The 26913-nt window shown below is 42.6% G+C and overlaps 1 protein-coding gene across 8 annotated transcripts in view; it reads right to left on the bottom strand.

The window, feature by feature from the left end:
• PKHD1 (PKHD1 ciliary IPT domain containing fibrocystin/polyductin) overlaps positions 1-26913 on the bottom strand; it is a 277932-nt gene that overhangs the window by 110258 nt on the left and 140761 nt on the right. For all 8 annotated transcript variants that reach the window (XM_075086582.1, XM_075086585.1, XM_075086584.1 and 5 more), the window contains 4 exons: positions 17125-17302; positions 16426-16621; positions 8304-8369; positions 6495-6614 (listed from right to left, as the gene is read on the bottom strand). In XM_075086582.1, coding sequence (XP_074942683.1) covers positions 6495-6614; positions 8304-8369; positions 16426-16621; positions 17125-17302 — 560 coding nt within the window. The remainder of the gene's footprint in view (positions 1-6494; positions 6615-8303; positions 8370-16425; positions 16622-17124; positions 17303-26913) is intronic.

Below are 26913 nucleotides of genomic sequence, written 5' to 3'. Positions count from 1 at the left end.
CACACTGAAAACCATAAACCAAAGCCTCGAAAATCCAAGGGCTTGAGAAGCTAATGCCACTGCTGGCTGCCAAAATGGCATGACTAAACTCACCCAGCTTGTTTTTCAAGGTGGTGGGACTACTGAAGTCTGATGCATGTGAGAGGTCCTTGTGGGATGGCTGCGGCTCTAGAGGATGAACCTCCAGCAAACAAATAGTTGCAGCCTGAGCTAAAGCTTTCCAGCTGGTGCTAGAAGAGGCTTGCATCCTCCAGGGACTCAGACGTTGAGGATACTTGTAACACATCAACACTAAAACTCACTTTAACATGAGGGACCCACCTCTGTTGAAGTGAAATTCATCCTCATACAAAGAAGTCTATGAACTCCTGAAGTCTCAGCAACGTTTTCAAAACAGGGAAAAGATTGAATAACTTAGTACACATCCCCAGTTTCCAAGCCCTCCAAAAAGCACATTCTAAATGCGAGGCAGACACCCAGCAGCGACACAAAGACTTGGGTTTTTATATGAATATTTTGCTAACACGTGTTTTCTAGATTTTCAAACTTAGGAAAGTTTGAAATCAGTCCATGAGGCAGCCCTAGTGATGCAATTTTGCTTGTTTTTTTAAATAGGAAAATTGAAGCCTTCACTAGCTAAGTTTAGGCAGTGCCCTAGCTCTTCAGTGAACTCTGGGAATCCATGTTCAGTCTGAGATTTCAGCAGTGTCAGGCCCAGGCCAAAGTCTTCCCCTGCACTTCTTCACACTAGAAATGAGCAATATTATTTGTTTTATAGACTCTAAAACTGTTCTTTGGGGGCTGAAAGGAATTATCCAGTAATGAACAGTATACCAGAAGTAGGCCCATGGCTTGGCTTTCAACCTAAAAATCATTATGGATGGCTCCCAGAAGAGAATTTTAAGTAACTAAAAGACAGCGGAGAGAGAGACACAGCTACATCTCGCCAGGAGTGAATCACAATTTCTTATTTTTGTGTGTGTACAACAGCACAAAGTTTGGGTGGTTTGCAGAACACTTGTTCTCATGAGAACAAACTCCTTTTCTGTAACTATCTGGAGTCATTCTGAGTTTAGCAGAATATGCACAAGCCAGTGGAAATGGAAAGGGAAACATCCATAAAAAGCCACAATTAAACATAAATTTTAAAACTGTTGATTTCATTTTAGATTTTGGACCCAAGCAAGGGGTTGACTTTCTTGCACCTGGAAACTCATATACACACTTGTGGTAGCAAAGCAAGGTATGACAAATGGGCTGAAAATTCATCTTGCCCAACGATGTCTTAGGTGCCTTCATCTGAGCAATGCATCCAGTGCCCTTATCACACCAATGATGACTATGACTCCAATTTAAGACCCTGCACTCTGTTAACTCCCACTTCCAATAAGTGTTTCAACACCTCCAGGCCAGCAAGGATGAAGAGGGAGAGTAAAAAGAAAGTAGAGGGAGTATGATCAGAAAAGACAGGCATGCAACGGAGCCATTCTCTCTCAAAATAGATTGGGTGACAGGCAGTTTGTGTTTATGTTTATGTTCTTGGGCTAAAATTACAGAATCACAGAATGGTGGGGGTTGAAAGGGACCTCTGGAGACCATCCCGCCCCACCCCCTGCTTGAGCAGGGACACCCAGAGCAGGGGCACAGGACCGCGTCCAGGCGGGGGGTGAATGTCTCCAGGGAAGGGACCCCACAGCCTCTCTGGGCAGCCTGTGCCCCTGCTCTGGCACCCACACAGGGAAGGGGCTTGTCCTCATGTTCAGGTGGAGCTTCCCGTGTTCCAGCTTGTGCCCGTGGCCCCTTGGCCTGGCGTTGGGCACCACTGAAAAGAGCCCGGCCCCATCCTCCTGACACCCGCCCTTCAGATATTTATAGGCATTGATGAGATCCCCCCTCAGCCTTCTCTTCTCCAGGCTGAACAGACCCAGGTCTCTCAGCCTTTCCTCACAAGGGAGATGCTCCAGCCCCTGATCCCCTTGGCAGCTCTCCCCTGGCCTTGCTCCAGCAGTTCCCTGCCCTTCTTGCACTGGGGGGCCCAGAACTGGACGCAGTATTCCAGTGTGGCCAGACTGCAGCAAAGTAGAGGAGGAGGATAACCTCCCTCACCCTGCTGGCCACACTCCTTTTAACTGAAGGATAATTCCAGAAAGGCACTGAAGAGGAGAATAGTTTCTTCTTCACCAACCGAACACAGATATGTATTTTAGTGATAGGAGCTAAGAGATTTTTATTGCTGATAGGTTATGCATGACTCTGCACCAGTCCAAGGCTCTCCGGTGGTCAAAGCAGATAGTGCATTTTCACATAACATTTGCCTCTTTACATTTCAACCATTAAGTATTTTGCTGTGGTTTTGCTGTTCAGCAAAGCAAAGTTTGAAGAGCAGGACAGTTTTATTGTACACTGTGGATGACCCTGCTCTAAGCAGCTGAACACAGTGATTCAGAACCGGGAACTCCCAGGTCTCATTCTGCTCAGGCAACAACTTGCATTCTGGTTTTGGGCAACCTTTATTGTCCTGGCTCCTCAGTTTCTCATAGTCAGGGAACATTCTTGTCCACAGTAAAAACAGATTATATCTAATAGTCCAACCTTCATCTTGCTGCCTCCCAACCAGCAAGCACCAGTACACTAGAGAGAATCCCTATACCACACCCTTCAGCACAGTGCAGACATTCCCCAGTTAAACTGACCAAACCTTCGCTGCTCTAAATTCAGGAGACATGAGTTCTGACCCCAAAGGCTGTGCGGTCATGCTGCACAGCACCAGGCCTGAGCTAATGAGCTTTGCCTCTCAGGAGAGCTAATTAGTTCTAGTATACCAGCATGCTGATGCAGCGGTAGTGTTTCCAGTCCTAGAACTAGATCAGCTGGGCTGGGCTGTGGGTAGCAATGTGCAATGCTTCAGGCACAGCTTAGTCATGAAGGGCCTTGTGGTATGTGACAAAGGCCATGGTCAATATCTCGTGTGGCAGCTAAAATGAGTTGTTTTTATCTAGAGTTTTACACTCACCTTTGCAGGAAGCACAGAGGAGCTTTATTCATAGGTGAGTTTGCAGTGCAGCAAAGGACCATCGCAACCTCAGCATCCAGCTTCCACTCCCTTGATCTAAACAACAGACTCCAAATCCTTAGCCAAACCTTTTTTTTTAGATTTATTTCTTACTTTCCTTTTCTGTGGAGATTGTGATTTACCTCCAGTGACCAGCTGAGCACACCATGTGTAATTAACTCACTGTCAGTGCAGAGGCCTTAGCTACTTAGTCAAGTGCCTCTGTGCCTCTTCATCTCTGTATCTGGCATATGTCTTTGAAGACTGAAATTATTTAGTCTTTTGACAATTATGGGCTGATATAGGTGAAATGGTTATGATGTGATACACAAGAAACTGAAAGAGATGATCTGGTGTTGCCTCTGGCCTTGTTCTTGGAGAGCTATGAAGGACAAAATACACAATGGCATGCAAAATCCAGCAATGGCAAGAGGATCTAAAAGAGAGCAAAGCACATCTTCTGCTAAGTTACTAGTGATACGACAAGAGGAAACAGCTTCAAGCTGCATCAGGGGAGGCTTAGATTGGATATTAGAGAAAATGTCTTTACTGCCAGAGTGGTCAGGCATTGGCACAAGCTGCCCAGAGAGGTGGGGGAGTCACCATCCCTGGGGGTATTTAAAAGACGTGTAGACGTGGCACTTCAGGGCATGGTTTAGGAGACATGGTAGTGTTGGGTTGACAGTTGGCTTGATGATCCTAGAGGTCTTTTCCAACCTTAATGACTCTATGATTCTATGAGAAATGGCCACTGTTTAATGCCTGCATAAGGAGGTGAGAGTGAAGTAGGAAACGGGGAGCGGAGGACAGAAAGGACATTTTCTGCGTTTCTGAATGTGAAGCAGGAACATGTTCAACATGAAGTACCAGTGGTATGGCTGGAGTAATGTTGTTGGAAGAGAATCATAGAGTCATAGAATCATAGAATCGTTAAGGTTGGAAAAGACCCTTAAGATCGTTGAGTCCAACCGCTAACCTATCACTGCCAAGTCCACCACTAAACCATGTCCTCAAGCACCACATCTACCCTTCTTTTAAATACCTACAGGGATGGAGACTCCCACCTCCCTGAGCAGCCTGTTCCATTGTTTGATTACCCTTTCGGTGAAGAAGTTTTTCCTAATAGCCAACCTAACCTTCCCCTGGCGCAGCTTGAGGCCATTTCCTCTTGTCCTATCGCTAGTGACTTGGGAGAAGAGACCAACTCCTGCCTCACTACAACCTCCTTTCAGGTAGTTGTAGAGAGCAATAAGGTCTCCCCTCAGCCTCCTCTTCTCCAGGCTAAACCCCACCAGCTCCCTCAGCCGCTCCTCATAAGACTTGTTCTCCAGACCCTTCACCAACTTCATTGCCCTTCTTTGGGCACACTCCAGCACCTCAAGGTCCTTCTTGTAGTGACGGGCCCAAAACTGAACACACTACTCGAGGTGGGGCCTCACCAGTGCCGAGCACAGAGGCACCATCACCGCCCTGCTCCTGCTGGCCACACCAGTGCTGATACAAGACAAATCCAGTGTTTTGGGTACTGCATTTGGACTTGGAGATTCAGGGTCAATCCCTTGTTCTGGTACATCTTCCCACTTGCAGGACCTTTCCATGGATGTTAGCGTTGCTTATACTGTCAAGGGAAATAGATTAAGACCTTCACATCATGGTTCAGAGAACATGTATTAACTGCAAGCTGGGTTCATATCTCATGTGCTGCTGAACAGGCTCTGAAAAAATGAGATTCAGGCCTCAATTTATGGCACCTGAACTGAGCTGTCTGATGGGAGCTAGGTGTCTAAGGTCCCACCATAGTAAATTGATTTAGGCTTTTAATACTATCTGAAATGCCCTTGGGTATTTGACACCTCACACAGGACTGCCAGACACGACATAGGGGATGCCTGTGACCATCTGGGGTTTCACCTGGCTAGGCAGAAGTCCTGGAGTTCTTCAAACAACACTAGAGATCTTCATACAAGCAAGTGACTTGAGCCCTGGAGCTCTACATGTAATACCATCAGTGAAGAACAACTCAGTTCACGTTAGATACCCACATTTGGTCAGCTCAGTAACTCTTCCAGCTCTGCTAACTGTTATGACGAGAAAGAGGTTAAGATGACTAAACACAAGCGCTTACTGTTACCTTAGATGCACATAGGACACAGGACCTACAGGAAGTGAACAAACCCCTGGGGGGACATTTCTGTGCCTTCTCTGGCCTCTGAGCTTACACTTAAACATATTTATGCATTATAGGTAGTGATATGACAAAACTGAAAAAAAAACATTGTGCTTGTTTGGTAAGAAATAGGGACCTAATCAGAAAGTGGAAATTATCTACTCTTCAGTTTAAAGTAAGTGAAGAAAAGCATTATTTCAAACAACATGGGTTTTTTTTAACATTTGTCAGAAAACTGAAGATTAAACCAAATATTCATAGAAGTCTGAACATAATTCTTAATTTAATCTGAAATTGTATATATATTACTTTTAATGACAGAGCAAAGAGAAGTCCTAACCATGACTGAGGCTCCACACCCAAATGCCAACACAAAGCATCAGAAACTTCCTTCCACAAAATCAAAACCAGGTGGAAGAGATATGGAGCAGAGTTATCTCAACTTCCAGAAGCGAAGCTGCAGTAGGCAAAGAGACTTGCCTGGCTTCAAACAAACGAAGAGGAGCCAGCACCGGGTCCCAGAGTATTTCAGATACATACCACACAGTATTCATAGGATCATACAATAATTACGTCTGGAAGGGACCTCAGGAGATTACCTAGTCCAACCTCCTGATCAGAGCAGGAGCAGCTATTAGGTAAAAAGGTTATCACAAGTTTTCTCCTCCAGAGTTCATTGCAAATTGACTAATATTTTTGCTAGAATTCAGAAGGTTGTTCATGCAATAAGGTTGTAAACTGAGCTGGGATTTAAATGTAACTCAAGTCTGAGACTGAAACAGGCATAGGCTAAAACATCTAGGAGGCACCCGCAGCAAATGGTTTGAGAGAGTATCACTGGTAGTAGGAATCGCAACAGGAAAATAAAATGGAAGGTGGTATAATTGTGGAAATGCAAAATATGGTCCCTGCACAAAACACAGAGAGGTGGGTCAAGGCACGAGCACTCTGTGAGCTGCAATTTCAGGTCTTGCAAATTTTGTGCTCTGGCAATAATGTCCCTGCATATAATTAAGCTTGGATATCAGTATGAGTAACTAAGTATGTGTGTTTGTGTGTATGTGTAAATGGAAAAGAATTACTATTCTGTGCCAAAAATCACACTTTTGTACTGTAGCTAAGATATCAGTGTGACGAGGAACAAATTTGGTGTCCTGCGCACACTAGAATGGACACTAGTGCCAAGGGGCCCATGTTGCAACACAAATACTTATCCTTATGTAAATAGACCCCAGCACCCCGACAGGAATTAAACACCTTTCATTCCTTCCTTACTAGGTAAGATGATAACGTCCTCCCCAGGGCCTGGGATGCTGTGGTTGGATCCACCCCAGCCTTCTTCCACATCGTTCCATGTCTCTGGGTGTGACCATTTCAAGACAGGTTCAGAAGGAACTACAAAACAGGACATACAAAGGCAGAATTATCATTTTCAGTAGCTGGGAGAATTATCATTTCTTTGATAGCCAAGCATCTGTGGCATTAAGATCCTCCTCTTGTCACTGATGAAGCAACACTATCTGCTCTTTGTTATCTTCCGTGCTGAAAGGAAGCTGCCCAATGGGAAAAAAAGATCTCTCCCAGGACCACATTTTCAAAGTTAAAGGGCAGGGAGATAACTGGAAAAAACAGATTCAAATTCTTTGGGACCCATCAAAAGCAAAGCAAATCTTGAGGTTTGTTATACTTAGCTTATGATATACCTTGTGAATATGCTTCACAAACAACTGCTTCATTATTTTTATTTATGCCATGCAAAGCTCTGAGCACTTTGAACACAAAAGTTAGATGAACAAGTGAAAATAAAAGCCAGTCATCTGTGCTTGGATCAAAATGGTGACTAACCCCACCAGAAAGTCCTAACTCTTCTCATGTATTTTTTCTCCCCCAGTGCTGTAGAAAGCAGATTGAATTCCCAGTGTATGGGAATTTCCACAAGTTCCCAAAGTATGAAAGATTTTAAAAAATAAGTGATCAACTCTCAGAAGCTTGTTAGCCCTCAGAAAAACAGGAGTCTTCCCATTGCAAGGGGTAATGAAGACCTGCCTTGGAAAAACAGTTTGACTGAGGCACGTGGCAACTGCTGCTCATTCCCCAAAGATTTATTTTTCAGCTCAATCTAAAAGGAAGCTTCTGATCCTCAGCATCAGGAAAATACTGGGAGAAATTTAGTTCACAAAATGTAGGTGTTTAACTTGCATGTGTATTTTAGGCAGGTAATGAGCCAGTCTTCATAAATTAATTGCCTAAGTTTGCTCTGCCATCAAGAGAGGAAGGAAAGCCTCCAGGGGGAAATCCTGTACACTAAGTTTAGTAAACCCTAAACTAACGCAGGCAGGGCCTCCCTCTGGAGGCCTCTACAAGCACCTACCTCTGTCCTACCACTGCAAAGGAAATTCTGGCTCTTTTTTTTTTTTACCCTGAGGAGGGCTTCATTAGGTATTGAAAATAGAGGGGCAAGCTCATGCCTAATTGTGGGGGGCTAGATCCCACTCGCTAACATTGTGGAGTAGAAAAACCCTCTGTTGCCAGCACAGGGGAACACAGAGAAATTAAACCCAGGTGGGGCTCCTTAAGGCTGGGCCTGTCTTTCCATTACTTGTTTGTTCAGGGGAAACACTCTGAAAAATGTCTTTAAACCCTATTGCCACTTAAATGATCCTTGTTAATACGCAGCAAGGCAGTTATGGAAGTAAGACCATACTTTGGAGGTCTCTCTTGTCTCTGGTGTATATTTTTGTCTGATTCAACATGTAACTGTGCAGTAATGTCAGACTATTACACTAAGATCACTATGGAGCACTAAAATACACTATATTCTTACATTCTGCATGACCTTTCTGATCTGCTGTGGTATTTCTTAACAAAAGTTTATAGTCTTTTATGCTGTGGAATCACACATTTATCATCAGCAATGGTAGATATGATTCAATGAAATGCTTAAATGAATGCCAAGAACCCCTGTTGGGTTGATAGATGTGCAAAATATTGAAGTGAAAAATAGCAATCTATTTCTGAAAAAGTAGTAAAAAAGAAATGGTGTGACTCCCAGACCAAGCCTTTCAGACACAGACTGTCACGCACCTGAGGTAGGTAAATCCACTCCTTCCTTCTCTTTCAGCGTGACCTGAATCAAGTCAGCTCCTGTGACTGAACACAGAATTTTAGGGAGTTACAGCAAGGCCTTACAAATTAACACAAAAAAGTATAATAATAAATCTATTGCGACACGTGATTTTCTGACATTTTACATTTCTAACAAACAGATTTTTTTTTAAAGAACTATAGGGGCTAGACATGCTTTCTAAACATTTTTGTCTTTTTTGTACTTTGAGAAAGGATTAAAGAAACACATTTTAATTTACAGATATGGAGGGTCTCAAGACGACTCATTAGAAACAGCTAAAAGAAAACATTCAACAATCAGAAATTCTAGGCTGGAACACAAATCTCATTTATCCCACTATAAATCCACAGCAGTTCTACTAACACAAGCGATATTACACCATTGAATGCATAATGTATTAACTGGCTCAAACAGCGAATTACAGCTTTTGTTTTGTAGTTTGGTTTTGATTTCTTTTTTCCCCAAAAATCTGGTATCTGAAAGAGATGCTTTAATTAGTCAGACTTTATAGACTGAAGACAGGGACCCTGTGTTCTCTACTGTGAAAAGAGGTCAGAAGCAATTATCACAGTTGTAACCTTTGTGCCAGTATATTGTCAGCAGGAGAAGGGCCAGGATAATGCAAATCAAACTAAGAGGAGCAGGAGAAAACTGCTTCAGACCCAGCGAAAAGGCTTCCTCCGTTTCACCTCCAGCAGCATATAAAGGCACTTCCTTTCAGTCACCAGACTGGAACAACCACAGGTTAAAATAGAAACACTCTGACAAACAGATAAATCTCCTGTCCACTGCTCAACCCCTTATGGTGACCCTAAAATGTCATTGGAAGATTTTTTTGGGTGTAGAAGAATTGTATAAATGAAGCCATTGTCAGAACTTTCCTCAGTTCCAGAACACACCAGGAACTTTCCTACGTGCGTATAAACCCACCGATGGGATTTCATGCCATATTGTAATTTACTTATTTTATCTTTAAACAAGTCTCTGTACTTTTAAATTGTGAAAACCGTCCTTCCCTACCTCCCTCCTTTTCTCCCAGTGCAACTGAGCAAATTTAAAATAACTGAGGTTCATTAATTTTAAGTGTTCAATAAATTAGTATGAATAATCAAAAAACTTGATTCTTTCTGATAATTACTATTTGATGTCAGTTGAAAGCGCTCGATTGAGTTAGCAGCATATGCTCCTATGCCAAATGAGGCTTCCATAATTAAATAGAAACTGATTCCATGAGGTTTTTCCCATGTCTGATTAATTAGTAATCAGGTGCCTCAGCCCTGTTCTTCAGTGTCACCTCCTCTCCCAATGGTAACTGTGTCTGATCCACATATCAGTCAAGCCAACCTGCCCTAAATCATCACATAGAGCTCAAACTGAACAGCGTCATGTCTTTGGGTGGCCACAAGGTGAACCTTTGAGGAGAAGATGACATGAAGATGCTCATTTAAAGTCTTTGACAACAGAGTTCATGTGGCTTTTAGAGTCTTCTATGGGTATTTTTATGGTTATGGTCACCTTTCTTCTCTTCTCACTTGCAGCAGGGCAAATCAGGAGTTAAAGGTGTTACACTAGCCTTAGGAAAAGTGAGAGGACCAAGCCCTGACACTATCCTTTTTTTCAATAAATGTATTTTGTCAGATTTGTTGGGGTATTTTTGCTTAATTTTACAGGCACTAGAGTGCAATCATGTAATTAAGGGTGTTTGTACTGTTCAGAGAAAAGCTGTTCTAATTAAATCCCCCGGGGACATTAAAACTTGATCAATATGCTATATAGACCTCATAAAGGGGTTCAATCCCCTTACACTGTGAAGGAAAGAACCATCAAGACTTGATGCAGTACAGTCATGTCCAGAGTCACGGCAAAGATAAAAGCTTCTCATATTTGAAGTGTCATCCAACCACAGAGCATGACAATTCAAACCACTATAAGTCATTTATACCCTCCACATGCGTGCAGGAATCGCGGGCTGAACTGTCCACAGCCCTGCAACTCGCAGAATTGTTTATGCTGATGGGGTGTAAAGTGCAATGGTTGTGAATCAGTAGTATTTTTGTTGCCATTTCCCACAAATACTCCTAAAAACTGATCAAAACAGGAGAGATACAGGCCTTAGGAATTATCAAGACTACAGTGACATAGTCCTTCTGGTTGCTTTGTTTTGCTGCCGAGTATGTTATCGTTGTTTTTGTCCAGGACAGGAAGAGATATAGGCAATGCAGACAAAAGACGTCATTAGTAAACATTGAATTAAGGTGACTCTTCACAAAATGTAGTTATAAGGCTCCGGGGTTTAGTTGTATAAAACCTTTATAAGGCTCATCAATTTTCTGTCTTATTACAGTTCTTCCTGGATGTTTGGGCTGTGAATCATAAATATAGGCCTTCTTGACGATACTCCCTGTAACTTTCTTCTGGTTCAGGGCTCCTTGAGTGAACATGAAGGAGGAGCAACTTAGTCTTTTATCAGCTTTGCAGTGGTGGGGAATTTTGCCTGTGGATATTAGGAAGGCTGAAACTAGGATAAATGGCTCCAATAGCCTGACTTACAAATAACAAGCAACTCCATGCTATTTAACATCAATTGGGCTAACATACATCACAGGAAAATCAAAACTTTTAGACAGCACAATCAACAACACAGCGAGACACACCTCTAGAAACAGGAGAACCTGGGATAGGATATTTTGTCATCCCCTACCAGGTTCTATTGCAAGAGGTATCCAAAAGTATGGTTTCATGGGGACACTGCAGTGAGGAGAGATACGGGGGAAAAAAATGATTCGGGCTAATGGACACAGATTCTTGCTTATGGCAGATTAATATTTACAGAGGCAGTGGTGAAGGCATGAAATTCTTCCTGCAGAGATCGCAGAGTCCTTGACCAGACCATACTTGATAAGATTATAAAGGCATTTAATCATCTTCTGTAACTGCTACATTCCCTGGTCTCTCTGCTGCCATGCCAGGTCGGAAGAATGGGAGCTCATCCACCAGAAGGCTGATTTTTCTCTTTGTGCCCGTTACAAAGGGCACCTCTTTGCTAAGAACTGACATTTAATTTCACAGCGGCCACTGAGGAGCCCACATCTGGTCAACTGACCTTCTGAAACAACTGATAAAGGGTGAGTATTATCTAGCTGGAAGACTCATGCCTGAACAGCTAGTCCTCTGTAACAAATTAACTTCCATTCTTTAGGTCTTTCACCTAGGATCCTCCTCTACCCCTGAGCAATAAGGCTGCAGAAAATATCTTTGTTTATTTATTTTCTGTATTTTAATATTAGAAACAAATATTCTTAAGGGCCTGGTTTTTCTCCTATGCAAAACAATTACAAAAACCCACAGAGTGTAATGGAAGTGAAATCATTCTTTAGGAATTTAGAAAAGACAATAAGTATAATTAAATTATTTTTTTGAAGAGCTATGGAGACTCTAAACCTGCTTCTGACACAGCAGTAATGCGAGGTTGGGCCTCAGGCCCTCTTAACAACTCACACATGAGTAGCTTAAGCTAAGTCAGCAGGATGACCTATCTCCATAGAAGTTATGTCTACTGAAAAATGTATTTGGGGTAAATAAAAAGTCTGATAATCCTTTCAGTGATGTTTTCTATGTTTGTGTCAAGCGCTTCAATCTGAGAAGAAAGACAGGAGAAATCTGGAGATGGAGCAAGCCAACACTTTGTTTCATTACAAAAGAAAATGGTTTAAACACTTGAAAAGTGAACAAAAAGGAAACACCACCTCTGGTTTTCAGCCAGTTCCAGTATTACCCAGAGACCTTAACCAAGGAGCAGTACCACACTGTGGCACCATATGCTCGTATTTGTAACAGACTTTAAAAGCTCATGATGTTATTATTGTAATTTACACAGGATATTTCTCCTAAAAATATCCCAGATGTCCCAGTGTGACTTTTTTCCACCTCCCTTGTAACAGTAAGTTTTTCTGATTCAACATGGTCACGTCATGTTAGGTCCACTCTCCTGAAACGTGGCTGAGCCACAACCCATCAATGTCTCAGCAATTCAGTGCCCATTTCAGTGCCCATCAGTGACCTTTGAGGAACACTTCTCTCAAAACATGGGGTGCCCCAGAGAAAATCAGGATGATGCTATGAAGATGAATAATGTCAGAGCAAAGCTGCCAATGTAGAAATGACTGGCACAGGATGCCCCGAGCTTCCTCGCCTCCCCCTCACCCGGCATGCAGCAAGGACATGGGGTTATCTATACTTCAGTGCTGATTCCTTTAAAATGGTCTGAAAAGATTATTTTCAAAGGGACTCATGGGTTAGTTAACAGGGTTGATGTATGCAGGTAGCAGTGAGTACCTTCATTAACAGGATCATTGCCTAGGTAGCCCACATCGAAGAAAAGCTCTCCATTACAATTATTTCTCCCCATTCACGTCCCCTGCACTGTCACGTGCCAAGGTCTAATTTACAAAACCGCGAGGGTGCAAAGCGTCAGGGCAGCTTAACTCCTTTAATCCCCTCCATACGGTATATTTTCTTGCCTTCTGTGTTAGACAGACCTCTCTTTCTCCCCCAAAGATAAACAAACATTTGCTCACGACACTGGGCAATTTCTGATGGAAGCAGGGGGGGCAAGGAGAAAGCCTGAACCTGATGCAAACTGCTGGCCAAGGTGGCTTCATTCAGCTGCCTGCTTCGTTTGAATAACAATAGCTTCTCAGCCATGGGGTCTTCCCTCCCCTTCTCTCCCCTTTCCCCCCGCCATGCAGGCCTGAGCAAAAGGCTGTGTGAATTCAGAAGCCTGCTTGTGAATGAGCTGGCATCTGATACGTATTTACTGACGTTAATTTTGGATGTAATGCACCCCTGCCACTTCCCCACCGTTTGCCCTAAAAGGCTTTCTGATGGGCACAAAGGCAGAGGGTCAAAAGTAAGTTGACCCCTGCCAGAATGTACAATTATTGGAAAGAGGCGGTACACCAGCAGCTGTCGAAACCCCACCGGCGCGGCGAAGTGCTTCCAAAAGTCGGAGGATGACTAATACGCTCGAGCTCTCCCCTCCGCCCTGCAAGAGCCGGCTACTTTCTGCAGGAAGAATTATGGCCCTCCCGAGCAGCTGCAATAATTGTCTTCCCATTGTCCCCCAGCCCTCCCTCCGCCACCCCCTACAAGTGCCCATTGTCTGCATGGAGTCAAGTGATTATATGCTTGGGCTGATGCTGTTTGCGCCCAGCTGCCTGACTGCTGACACACGAGTACCGAGAGGGGGGACCCGCGTCTGGGAGACGGGACTCCAGCATACCAGACCTTTTACATAAGTCAAACAGGAACAAATGACTCTTTATCAGCCCCTTCTCCCTTTGAAGTGGCGGCTGCTTATAGGCCCTTACAGCTTTTCCTCCTTAGCCCGAGCAAACATCCTCCTTTTGATATGCTACATGCTCATTATCTCTGCCCCATTTAATGATTTTTGATTGAAGGGTGGCAGCGCAGTTGCCAAGAGGGTAGTTAAAGAGGCTCCACGCAGTCAGGAAGACAAGAAAGGCTTTCCTTGTGCAGCAGCCTAAATTTGGAGTTTCTTAACAGTGTGTTCTTGTTCTTAGCAGCAGATAAGGGCTGAGCGTGAAATTCTTAATTAAGCAGTAAATAGAGTGGGGTGTCAGCAGATGCAGCCTGTAGCCATGGAGACCAAGTCAGATGAAGGAGGGAGCTGAGGCTCAACGCCGGCCCGGGGCTCGGGCATGACTGACAGCTGAAGAATCCGACAAAGCTTGTAAACGGGATTAATTAGTTGGCTAATTATTTCATATAGTTAAATGTAAATAAAAATAATAATAATAAGAAGAAGAAACAGCTTGCAGAGTTAGGCGGGAACATGTTCTGAAGGCCAGACCTTCAAGCGTTGTCCTCTCTGGATCAGTGTGTGAATTGGTGGGTTTTTAAGGCCAGAAGGGACTATTGTGGCAGCCTTCTCTGACCTCCTACAGAGCGTGAATCTCGCCTCATGAAGTTTCTAATAGCTTCTTGTAGAGCTGGAGCATATTTCTCTGAAAAGACAGCCAAGCATCATCTAAGGACCCTGAGTGATGGAAAGTCCACCACATGCCATGAGTGTGCTCTGATGGCTAATTATCCTCACCCTCTCATCCTGCACAGTGGAGATTAGGAGTGAAATTAAATGGCACACCAGGACTAGGAATCCACTCGCTTTTTTTCAGACTTTTACCCTACCAACAACATTAGATATTAGATACCCAACACTGAATTACTGATCTTACTGCTATAAAAGTCCTTGTTGAAAATGTTCACAGCATTAACTCTACATGTTAGGTGTTTTCATAAATTTCCTCTTGTGTACTCTGAATGATTGTTTCTCTCTGTATTAAAATGAGAAACAACAACAAGCTTTTCATATGATAAAAATCAAGATGAAAGGAAGATAAAAGAAGGACAAGAAAGTATCTATGATGCAAAAGTGGCGTATGCTGGCCAGATCATTTTGTTCCACTCTTTCCAAAACTGTCATCTCTGTTATTTTCAACAGTAGTAAGAGGCTAAAATATAGGTGTCATCTTCTGAGCTTTCCCACGTTGTCCTACCTATGAAAGTGCAATTCAGGATATGCAAATGCAAAACCAGTTGACTTTTATATCTGAAAGAACAAACTTACATTGTTATTAAACTGAAATAATAAAAACTTATTTCTTCTTTCAGTAGATACCTGGCATGATCTTAGGCGAGACTTAGACTCAACAGCTAGGTTATACTAGCCAATCTATATCTAACCAGGGCCAGGAACTAAGAGCTGGACCCCAATAATCTACATGGCTACATTGCTAGCCAAGTTCCTGGCACAGCTTTGGCCCAGACCAGTGGACTTTCCCATGTGGTGACCATTGCGGTTTGGGAGTTAGTGCAGGACAAGGATCCTTCCTAATTTGAAGCCTGGGTGCATCCAGCCTGTTTTAAGAGATAAAATGTTAAAGAATACGGACACAAGCTGTGCAATGCCAGCTGGCCACAGGACCAGAGATGGATGCAGCAAGCGTGGTCTTCGGGCTAAGGTTAAGGTATGGGCTTCCTGATTTCTCCTCAAATGTACACTGGATGATTTTCATCGCTGTCAGACTAAACTCAGTGGATTGCCTGTCCTCATTCCAGCCATGTTTTCCTCCCCACAGTCCCACTGATTGTTCTAGTTGCTCATTCCTAAGCAGATCCTACACGAGAAAGCCATTTGCATGCCATCTCATCAGTGCAAACCACGAGAAATTCATTAAAACTAACAGATTAGATCTGTGACAAAATTTCCTGTTACTGTGAAAATCAGCATCTTTATACTTTAGCTTCCCTGCATGACAGTCATGAAGGATAAGCTATGGTTCTCAAAGGCACTGAAATGTTTTTGTGGTTCCTGGTTCTACTACTATTACTAATGGCAACAATCATTACTTTCCCTTTACATGTAGAACTTAGACCCTTATAAAAGCATTGCTTGAGGACGGAAAATGCAGGAAATGTCCCAAATTCAAAAGATGAGAGACACTTGAATAAATATCAGTAAATACCTGAATTCCTTTTTTTAAATTACCACCTAGTTTCATGATCTATTGTACAAAGCCAACGTATTCAAGTGTAAAGGTCTAGGACGTCTTTGGAAATTTACAGTTATAGGAAAAAATCTCACCCAGTAATCCTATTGCCTTCAGTGTGCTCAGCCTAGGTAGACTGCACATGATTTATTAATGATACATGTGATATGGGACCAGCTGATAACAGAGATCATTAGTGGAATTTAATGCCTTTTCCTCTCCAATACACCAATCCGAATTCAACTGATGTCACATCACCCACTGTTCATGATACATTCCTTTTGTTGATAGACCAGGCATCAGATAGATCAGATAGAGATGAACCTGATGTGCATGCATTTACCTATTTGATTGATCTTTTTGAAGGACCTCTCACTTATTGAAAGGCCATTGAAAGATGGCCTTGTGTCTAAGGTCTTTTGTAGTTTGGTGGTTTAAATTAAAAAGACATCAGCCGGTCACCACTCTTAAACAAAAAAGTAAATTGGATCGCTCATATTGCACTTACCCAAATAGGTTAGCTTCCTCAGTCTGCTGTCAAGATACCAGTCACAGCTCCTATGACGTCCATATGAAGGCAGTGATTGGAGTGGCTGTCCCGTCCCTGTCCCACAGGACACCACAACCTCAGGATGGACAGGAAGATCCTTGTGTTCCACCAGTAAGTAATTCCCAGTTGTGAAGTTGCTAAATGTCACTGAATACTAGAGAAGAGGGAACCAAAATAAATTTGTGAGTAGAACTCCACGGAGTGCAGCCTAAAGGGGTAAAGGGGATGGTGTTTCTCACAGGCAAATATTCGTTTGAAAACTGTGTATTGGAAACATGGAAGAGAGAAGTAAAATTAAGCTGAAGGCGATGGTGAATGCAGACGAAAACAACTCCCCATATCACCTCTAGAAGGTGCAGAGGAACAATGTCTTCTGAAAACCGTGCTTCAGTATGTCTTAAGGTAGTACAGATTTTCTTGATTCCTAAGCACCACAGTAAACTTTCATTTAAGGTGTCCAAAATCATCTTCCTGCTCTAAGTTACTACTGAAAGCTTCAGGGACTAGGTCATCATATCTAAGCCCTGCCTATAAATATATAGAGATTTTCTCAGTGCACTTAACACATTTTTTCCTCTCTCTGCTCACCCAAAAAGATGAAAGCATGATTATCTCTTCCAAATATAATTTTGAAATTATAAAAAATTCCCATGTTACCTGGAGCTGTTTGCTGACCAAAGGGTTGTCAAATGTCAGCAGATAAGTCTCTTTATCCAAGAGCAGAACCATCCAGCCATACAGGTTTGATAAAGTATCAGGGACATAATTGACTGTGGTTGTCTTATTCCTACTGTCAGTCACAGTTAAATTATAGGGAATGTCTGGAGCCTCTTTTCTGGAGGAAAAAAATATAATCACGTTTTTTCACTGAACTCCGTCATTTTGCAACCTTTACAGTTCTGTTTTTATTTGAATTACACTAGTATATGCTGGCTCTTTCTCAGAAAGTGACTTCATTTGTGTAGTTCTTTACAAATATGGTAAGAAACGATCTCTGCCTGAAGTGCCGTAAAAAGAGAAAGAGAGACAAGGGGTGGAGGAATAAAATCACAGAGGAGAAAAGCTTGGCCAAAGCAGAGCAACAGCAACAGCCAGGATACCAGCTCCTACACTGCCAGGGTATTTCCTTTTCCACCAGACTCATGAGCCTCAGATTCAAATTTTAGGATCTTGTTCTTCTTGAAATGTGATGGAGTTTTCTGATTACCCACTCTCATTTGAGCGGTCGAAAATTTCATTGAGGCTGAAGGTGCAACAATCCAGTGTAGTTCAGGAAGCTGCTCTACCCCGGTCATCATGCAGTAGGAAGCTGGGGCTGCTGCAGACTGATGAAAGCCTTCACAAAATGGGTGAACTTTTAGTACAGCAGTTCTTCTCAACCTCCAAATGAGAACTCAAACCCTTTTTTCAGTAGAACTTTGCACTCCTAATTTCTGTCCAATCTAGTCAGAGAAAGAAACCCCACTGAACAAATGAACAGTAGGAATGACTTCATAAGTGGGCATAAACCCTTTAGGTGTAAGGCCTCTTGAGACCTTTCTCTACTAAAAATAAGAAATAACACAATGAAGCTGGGATGGATATAACCACCCACCTTGACTTCCTCTCCACGGGCTGCCTTTTCCTGCACATTGACTTTTTTCAAATTATGCTAAAATGGTCTTGATTATTTGGGCGTCTGGCCAGGATAACCTGTTACTGCTATGTTTGCCAGTTTCCCCAAGATGGAAGGCTGCATATGGAGAAGTCCAGAGATAACGAACACTGCTGTCAGGAATTGTTTTACTGAAGGCAACAAACTACATGAAGGAAACAATAACGCTGAAGTGCAGCTAACCCTTCCAATGTTCAAACTTTGAACATCCGTTGTCTCCCCATGTCTGATTGATCAGGGACACCTCATCATAAGCCGCTTCTTCAAAACAATATTGTACCTCCAGTCGTCAGCACCTTGTATTCCAACAACAGCTCTGGAAACTGATGGAAACTGTGTCTGAAACTATGCTCTGATTAGCTACACTGTGTTATTGCTTCACATCTGGAACAAGACTGGGGAGGTCTCCTCTCCTTCTAGAGTCAACAAGGAGCATCAAGCTCCTCCAGAGGATGTCAGGTGCAAGGTGATCTAAAATGTTCTTTGGAGCTGAAGTGACCCTGAATGAATTTGGGTGACAAGACTTCCATAATAAAAATTTCATTTTGATGTCAAATCTCAGGAAGAATAAATCCTAGCCTAAGAATCTCCTCCCTGTCCCCTTACTGCACGCACACGCACAGATTGCCTAAGCTTGTCTCAGAATTTGGTGCATCATATTGTGACACGCTCTGTAGCAACGAGCAGAGATTATTTTCCATCCTGAGCACAGTCCCAGTTGGCTTGCAGAGGGATTGATGCAGGGCTGGCTGTGTCACTAAAGGTGCAGGAGGAGCTCTGACGGAAGCATCCAAAGTTCTAGCAAAGGTCTTACCCCATCACCACCAGCATCTCCTATCCCTGGCCCTGCCAACACTAGGCATGCCTGTAAAAAAATTGGGGTTGCAGCTGCACAACTGCAACTAACAAGTTTTTTCCTGCTTCTTGCATTCTTTACATTATGCATGAGGAATTGCTAGGGATGCATGTCCCATGACTGCAGATCTCATTCTCAGCTGAAGACAAGTCTTGCTGGCTTGCCAAGGTACCCTGGGGCCATGATTCTGCCATAAAGCTGAATGCAGCAGATTTATACATGAATCAAGTGCTGCTGCAGGATCAAGGCAAGTTGGCAGTTTCTCCTTTAGTCCACTTAGTCAGTTTTGGCACTTGAGTTGGCACTAAGCTTAAAAAAAAACCCATTTTTAAGCATATCTAAAATGGTATTTCTAAATATTGGAGCATTACCCTACAACTAGGCATCTCAGCATATTAACCCAACCCTCCAGACTGGATACGGTTTACTTACCCAAGATAGTGCTAAAGCTCCTGTCATTCTGCAATTTGCCTGTTTGTATTTGCATTATTTTTTATCCCTTGCTGCTTTAGAGACAATCCATAATTACAATAGAAGTCATCTTGGAGGGGGGTTGCCTGCAGATTATTTTTTTCTCTTTTAAAATCAGTTCTGGGTTTTGTTGTTGTTGCTGTTTTGGTGCCTTTGCTTTGGCAATGGACTTTCTGGTTACCAGAAACATTCAGCTGATAAACAGTAGTGGGGAATAGGAGAAGTGTGAATCAACAAAGAATCACTCAACCAGAAGATATTGGCAGACCAATGAAACTGACTGGAAGGAGTTTATAAGGCTTAAACAGCTTTCGTACTACTAATAAACCTCCTCTTGTAGGCATTAGCTGGACCAGGATATTAGGCTGCTAATTAAGCAAGTAAATGACAACAAGCACATTATTGCCACAGTTATCAGCACCTGCACAGGTATCTAGGAAATCATTCCTAGCAGCAGAAGCACACCACATATAATGTGGTGCAACATTAAACTCTCCTGCACGCCAAAAATCACCTTATTGAGTTACAGAGATGCACAATGGCACAGCAAGTAACAGGGACTCAGACCCATCCTCTGTGCAATGTAAATTTGTGTGGTTTTGCTCTTAACTCATTTTACTCTTCATCGCTGGAGAAGTCTGATGAGACAGCTTGAATCACTTTTCTTAGGGACTTCTCCTTGGTACTTCCAAGAAGGTTTAAAGACAGAGAAGAAGGTCTGGAAGGGGCAATCCTACTGGGATATAGGGGGGGACACACGTCACCCAATTGATCTGTCAGCAAGTTAGGTGGCAGTTCCACACTAGCCGTGCAGATTCACTTGCTAGTGAATATGAATGTGAATTCACTAGCTAGTGAATTAAGTGTGAATCCAACTCTGTTGGACACCAATCTTGACAAGAGGTTTATAAAGGCACCCCAAATATATATCTTAAACTAGACAGCTAACTTCCAGATAGTTACAGTTAAGTGAAATACATCTTTCCCAGCAAGCCTGCTTATCACAGACAAGTCCTCTCTCCCCAGACTTCAAATCTAGGATAGAATTTTGACTGCTTCAGACACTATCAACTTTCTGTTTCAGTTAATTGCCCTCAGTCTTTGAGATAGAGAGACAGGGAGCCATCACTGGAGAATCTTTGTTTCAAAAATGACATTTTTTAATGCCGGAAAGCCTTTTTGAGGAAGAAGGCTTGGTGTGGTTTCATACCAGGATAGTCTGGATTCGCTGACCTTCACCTGGACATTTGTTCATGACCCAGGAAGGAAAGGGAGCAAATAGATCTTACAGCCTGAAATCTCTGGGGTTTCCTTGACCTGGAATGCTGTGTCCTTGCCTTTTATATACCTTGCTCGAGGTCTTGCCACCCACAGACACATACCCTACCTCTGATAGAGTGGCAGCACACCAAAACAAAAATCTGGGGAGCCTGAGAAACTTTGCAGGTCCGCATGGACGTTAACTGGTACAAGACACCAATGAGCCTGAGACTATGTTCCCCTTGAAACGATGTCAGTGGGCTTGTTTTTTTCACCTATATGCCAAACAGACACCAAAATGGAAGTACCCTACTAATGGAATTACCAGCCACAATTTCCATTTGCCCTAAATAGCCAGCGATTTCACTGTGCCCTAAATAGCCACCAATCTACCTCTCCTTAATGTTAATGAAGCAGAGTAGCGGCGCACACACACAAGTATTTCTAATTCAGAGGATCCGAGGGAGCCTGCATGCATCATTAACATGGAGAGCTTCATTATCAGAGGAAAGAGCCTTCCCCTGAACTTCCCCTGGCTTTATTTGAAAGAAACTAGGAGGCAATGGTCTTAATGCAAAATTAACCCTCACTTTAAACTGCTGGAAGCCTTTACAAAGTGTAAGGGGGAAAAAAAGGATGACTCATTGAAAAGGCTGTATTTTTATATTGAAGCAGGTTTCAATTAAGGAGCAATTTGCTTTAGAAATATGGCAGGATGACTGGATAGGGCTTTACAGTCTGAGCCACAATTTACCAATTGTGATTGTATAAACTGTTATGTAATTTAGCTCAAGTGCATTGTGCAGAACTGCTCAACATAGATGGGCCACAAAGGATTTGTTAAACCAATCAGCAACATCAAGTCGAACAAATATTAACTCTTCTGTTTATGTTTACCATTAACTTACTTATTCTAAGGGTCCATATCTTTGCGTATGAAGACAGAGGCTGTGTTTAGCCCTAAATGCTTTCTGTTTGATATATTTGTGTAATAATCCATTATGATTATCCGTCTTCAAAACAGGAAACAATATAACATTGAACTTCAAATGGGGCACCAAATGTTTATATCAACAGTCCAATTTACTGTTAGCCAAATGGAGGCTAATTCCAAATTATGACCATACCAAACACTTTACAGGTTTGATGCTGGACGCAAAACCAGTTCATTTTATTTTAATTGCCAAGAATTAAGAATTTGCAGCTGTTTAAAATAAATATGTGTATCTTTGTTGAGAGACCAAGGATATGATCCAAATCTGCCTTATATTATGAACCCTTACCACACTGTTTTTGTATGCACAGGTCTTTTGAAAATAACTAGATCTTTGTCCCTGATCCTGAGTAGCCACTATGCAATAGGCCTTCTGAGTCTGAAGTGAAAAAAGAATTGAGATGATCTCCTGGGAGCAGAGAAGGTCGTGAGTGACAAGCTAAGATGTCTTCATTCAAAGTATCTTTTCAGTTTGCTACTCCTGGCTTCCTAACTCCTCTCTATTCTTAAATCATTTCCCCAGCTCCTATAGTTTACAGGCTGATATTTTAAGGAAAACTAAAGTCAGAATCAAATTCTGAGCTGGAAAGTGGCTGGTAAGCAAGCAGTTCAAACATCCCTGCAATGTAAGCATAGCAAAGGTCTGCAGAGGACCACTTTGTCACTCCACTTATCCCATGTCAGGCACAGCTCTAAAGCATCCACAGCGGATCTGCAAATCTGGACACAGGTACTCTGGGCATGGTTTTACTGCACCTCCATTGCCCACTTGCAGTCTTCTACAAATTAATTCAATTAATAGTATGTTGGTTATGAAAGTGAGTCCCAGCTGGCATATATGGCTTGGAGCTACCCAGCCCTCAAGAAGCATCCAACCGGATTGTCAGGCTTTTAATTGCAAGCAAAGAAAGTGTAAGGCTAGCAAATGCTGCCTCCATGCTAAATATATCTTCCTGCACCTAGAAACATCCCAGACAATGATCAAGCTGAGGGTGTAGGACTGGGGAAACATCTTCTCTTGCATACTTATAAGCCTGCGCATCATCTGGCTTTGCCGCCAATACTGCAACGTAAATGGAAAGGGGTCCTACATTGGGAACCAAATTTCTCTTGGATGCTTTGGTGGGATGCTTCAGATGCCAGAAATACAGTGCAGTAAGTGTTGAACCTCTGAGGCTTAGCTGATGTGTTGGCTAATTGACCAGTCAACAGCCAGTGATTTAATATTTGCTTTCCACGTTATGCCACGGGAGCCCTGAGAGGGCTGGGTTATGAGGCCAAGCGAGCGTGTGAGCTGCCCTGTGTGTGAATACAGTCATGTACACAGGGAGGATACGCGACCAGGGAACAACTGAGCATGTACACATTGAGAGAAGAAGTGTGACTGTAAGGGTGTTTCACAGCAGGTGGGTGTTCATCTGAAGGCACCACAGTAAGTAAATATCAAAGGAAAAGCAAAACTAGAGTAACCATTTGAACTCTCCTCAAGAGTCAAAGACATGGAGGTAGGGGGTATGCTATTCTTTTCACACTAACCCATCAGAAGCGGCTGGGTTTGCAGCAACTGAATGCATGCACTACAGGAGAGGATATTAGACCAGATTTAAGAATTAAGGCTATAAAGAAGAAAGTTAATCTTTTCCTCTGCAGCAGACTAAGAAGAGGGAAGCAATAAAAGGCTTGAACTACAAAACTGGTGCTGAGCAAGTCCCAGGTTTCTGCAGTGAGACGGGGAAAGCAAATGAAAGGGAACAAGAGGCAAACTTCCTTCTGGCGTGCGTAGCTGCAAAATGTTTGGAGTCCCCTTTGCCGCAAGGTGCTGCCTGCCTGCCGATTATTCTAATGCTCTCCTCCTGTAAAAATTATGCATAATGTGAAGAAACTTTTAAAGTCACTTAATCATGTTACGACAATTTTTTAATGAAAATTTGTTTTAATATTAATAGAGACTCATATTTTCATGATAATATGGGTAGCAGTGGCATTTGGAGCAGCCGTATCTAGCCTGCAGCCATGCTGTGCTGTGCCATGGCATAAGCTGTTCTTCAGACTACTCAATAACTTTCTCGCATATAAATTTATAAAGACTTTTATAAGCTTCAATTACATTTTTAAAAGACATAAAAATCCTCTTTAAAGGGCGCTTAAGTGACACATTAGTTTAACTTTCAACTGGACTTCATGAAGAAGGCTTTTGTTACAGCAGTGCAAGCTTGGAAATGGATCCTCATTGCTCTGGAAGCTGTTGGGTGAAACAGTTTGGGACAGGGTCAAGAAATGCTCAGTGTACTTGGTTTCTCTAAAAAAAGGGTTCCTAGGGTTTTCCCCTAACAAACCCCCCGTTTTTTTCCAAACATACATTTGGGGGGGAAAAAAGTGCCAATACACTACATGTACTCGGGTAAATTAAATAGCACAAAGATGAAGCGACAATCGCTTGCGTTCAGTTGCCCACATTGTAACTGTTAAATAATTAAAATAGTCCCAGACGTGCTTTTAGCTTGTGCCAACAATCCCTATCCCAGACAATTCCCAGGCAGGGGATCTTTCCTAAAAGGCAGCACAAATGCATCTTCCCTGACGTTTGGAGACTAAGCAGGTTAATATAGGTTAATAACACGGCCGTGGCCAAGCCTTGCCAGTTGCCCTCAGGGTCAGGGAATGAGCCTGAGGATGCTGGGACGGAGGTTGCCATACTAGGACTCCCCTCTCAAAATCTGTGACTTGCCTCAACCTTTAAGATTTTTGGTGTTGGAGTCCATCCCTGAAACTCAGGGGAAACAAAAACCCACCACCTTAAACTCCTCGTACTTTTTATTGAAGAGCACAGAGAATGCAGTGCCCTAGACCAAGAGAGAGCTACTGAGCACAGGAGATGAGACTATTTTACTGTTTTGTAAGAAACCTCCTTCATGTGACTTCATGTCAAAATTAGGATGCTTTTGTGCTATTGCTTTGGCCTGATGCTCAGCAAATGTGGGTTTGGTGCTTAAGGCTTGGGCTCAGAGGCTTGTTATCCATTTTTCACCTCGGTTTTGACAGCACCTCTGTCTTACTGACTACAGGGACTTACCAGGAGTAGTAAATACAACTAGGAACTAGCAAGTTGCAGATCTGGTCATGTACTCCAGGGCCTGGTAAAGCACAACAGAAGGATTTCTTACAGAGTAATTCTTTGCTCATCAGAAACTGAAGAAAGCCAAGCAACAGTACTTTCATCTTTTTACTGACAGCAGAAGAATCCAAGAGACTGCACTGTTAGGAAATTCTTCCTGTCACCGACCTATCTTTCTTCTCTCTGCTCACCCTCCGCCAACTGCTTCTAGTCATATTTTGTTGTATTAATCCTAAACTGTTCTCTTTTTATTGTGAACCCTCTTCAAATACATCTGGTCAAAAATCACCCTTTCTTCTTCTCCCACCCCCTCATCCTCTGGTCATGCCATGGATATTTTATTAATTGACTTCATCCTTAATCCCCTCCAGCTCCTTTCATTCCCCACCCTACTCCTCCACCAGGTCCATTTTGGAGTGCTGTCGGCGTGACCGAAACCTCCCTGACTCACTGTTTTAATTGGCTGCATGCTGACAATCTTTCAACTTAACATCACGGTGATTTGGCTGGTCTAACTGCTCAGGAGAGAGGTTCTGGAAGCAGCACAAGAGGATGTTCTCAGTCTCTCAGGCTACTCTGTTAAATACATAGTCCTCAAGAGGACAGTATAACAGATGACCTCTGTTACTCAGGCTGCCAAGTGTCTTTGATGTAAGTTGATGCCCAGCTCGTGACAATGAAGAATAAAGAAGGGAAAGAAAGATGATTTGCTTGAAAGAAAAGGTTGATTGAGAAGTGCCTGGTCATTGACATGACCAGTCTAAAACCCTGAAGCAAGTTACTGGGGAAGACAAGGTTTAGGTCAGGGCTCAAACTTTTCCAGAGTTCAACAACCATGGTGCAGATGAACTCCTATTTGTACTCACTCCGTAACCACTTTTTGATGCAAGGAGTCGGGAGGTGCACTGAATACATCAGCTATCATGAATTATTAACATTTATATTGTGGTAGTGTCCAAAAGAACTCAAACTATAGGCAATGTTGCCCATCCACCTGCACGGCATCAACCCAAAGAGGTGGCAGTCCATATAATCAAGGTAAATACAGACTAGAAAGGGAATTGATTTGCAAGACTTCATCGTTAACTACTCCAGAAAGACATCTAGCACAGTCGTATTTTGCCTTGTACCCAGTACCCTGTTTGTTAAATCAGAATAATTCCCAACTCTTAATTTATTTCAAACTTTTGTTTTTATTATGAGAAATGGTAATCACATGCAAAGCCTGTAGGTAGCTGAAAGTCTTGTAGTTTTCCCCTTCAATGGAATATGTGTTTATCTTTTTCTCCTGTTTGGGAACAGTTAAGGGGTTTTTATTTCCTTCTTCTAAAACATGAATTATAAGACAGATGTGAATTATTAACAGCCCTCTGACAGAGCACTTCAGGACTTCTGCCTGTGTACTACTAACCTGAAACAGCAAAAAAATGGATAACGGTTCAGGCTCGCTCTTCAAAAAGAAAGCGAAATGTTGAGCAGGGCACTGGGAGGGGAAGAAAAGCACTGGTGGTGTTTAGATCACTAAAAGCCTTTTCCACTCCCCTTCTTTTTATGCAAAGAATTCACAGGTGTCCTCCCCGGGTAGCAGAATTGGTGGTAGTATTTGGCTGAGAAATATTTCTCCACTGGATCCCTTTAGCTGCCAGCTGCTCAAAGGCAGGAACAAGTCCAGTTTGGGGAGGCACATGTGACAGCAGAAGTGAGCTGGGACAGCATCTGGGAGCTGTATTACCATCGATTCTGATGGGAAATACCTGGCTGTATCCCAGGACTGACTTATTACAAAGGTGGGACATGAGGCAGTGAGAGTAGGAGGCTGAATTCTCCAAAACCATAGAATAGAATCAGAATCATTAAGGTTGGAAAAGACCATTTTCTATCCCTCTAAAACAAAATTTTAAAAAAATCAAAAGTGGCATTCTGTTGCAAACTTACAGTAGACATGATTTACTGGGAGTGTGAAGAGATACCAGCAAGGAGGAAAGTCCTGATGAGGTGGGTAAGAAAGGCATGGCTCCATCAGAGTGGCAGAAACATATCTACTGGAAAGTTTTCTTTTCATTAAATAGATAATTAAATTATTACATCTTCTATAC

Source organism: Phalacrocorax aristotelis, chromosome 3, assembly GCF_949628215.1.
Source record: "Phalacrocorax aristotelis chromosome 3, bGulAri2.1, whole genome shotgun sequence".
Taxonomy (NCBI): domain Eukaryota; kingdom Metazoa; phylum Chordata; class Aves; order Suliformes; family Phalacrocoracidae; genus Phalacrocorax; species Phalacrocorax aristotelis.
Note: the sequence above shows the minus strand (reverse complement) of the source record. Positions and strands in the feature narration are given on the sequence as shown.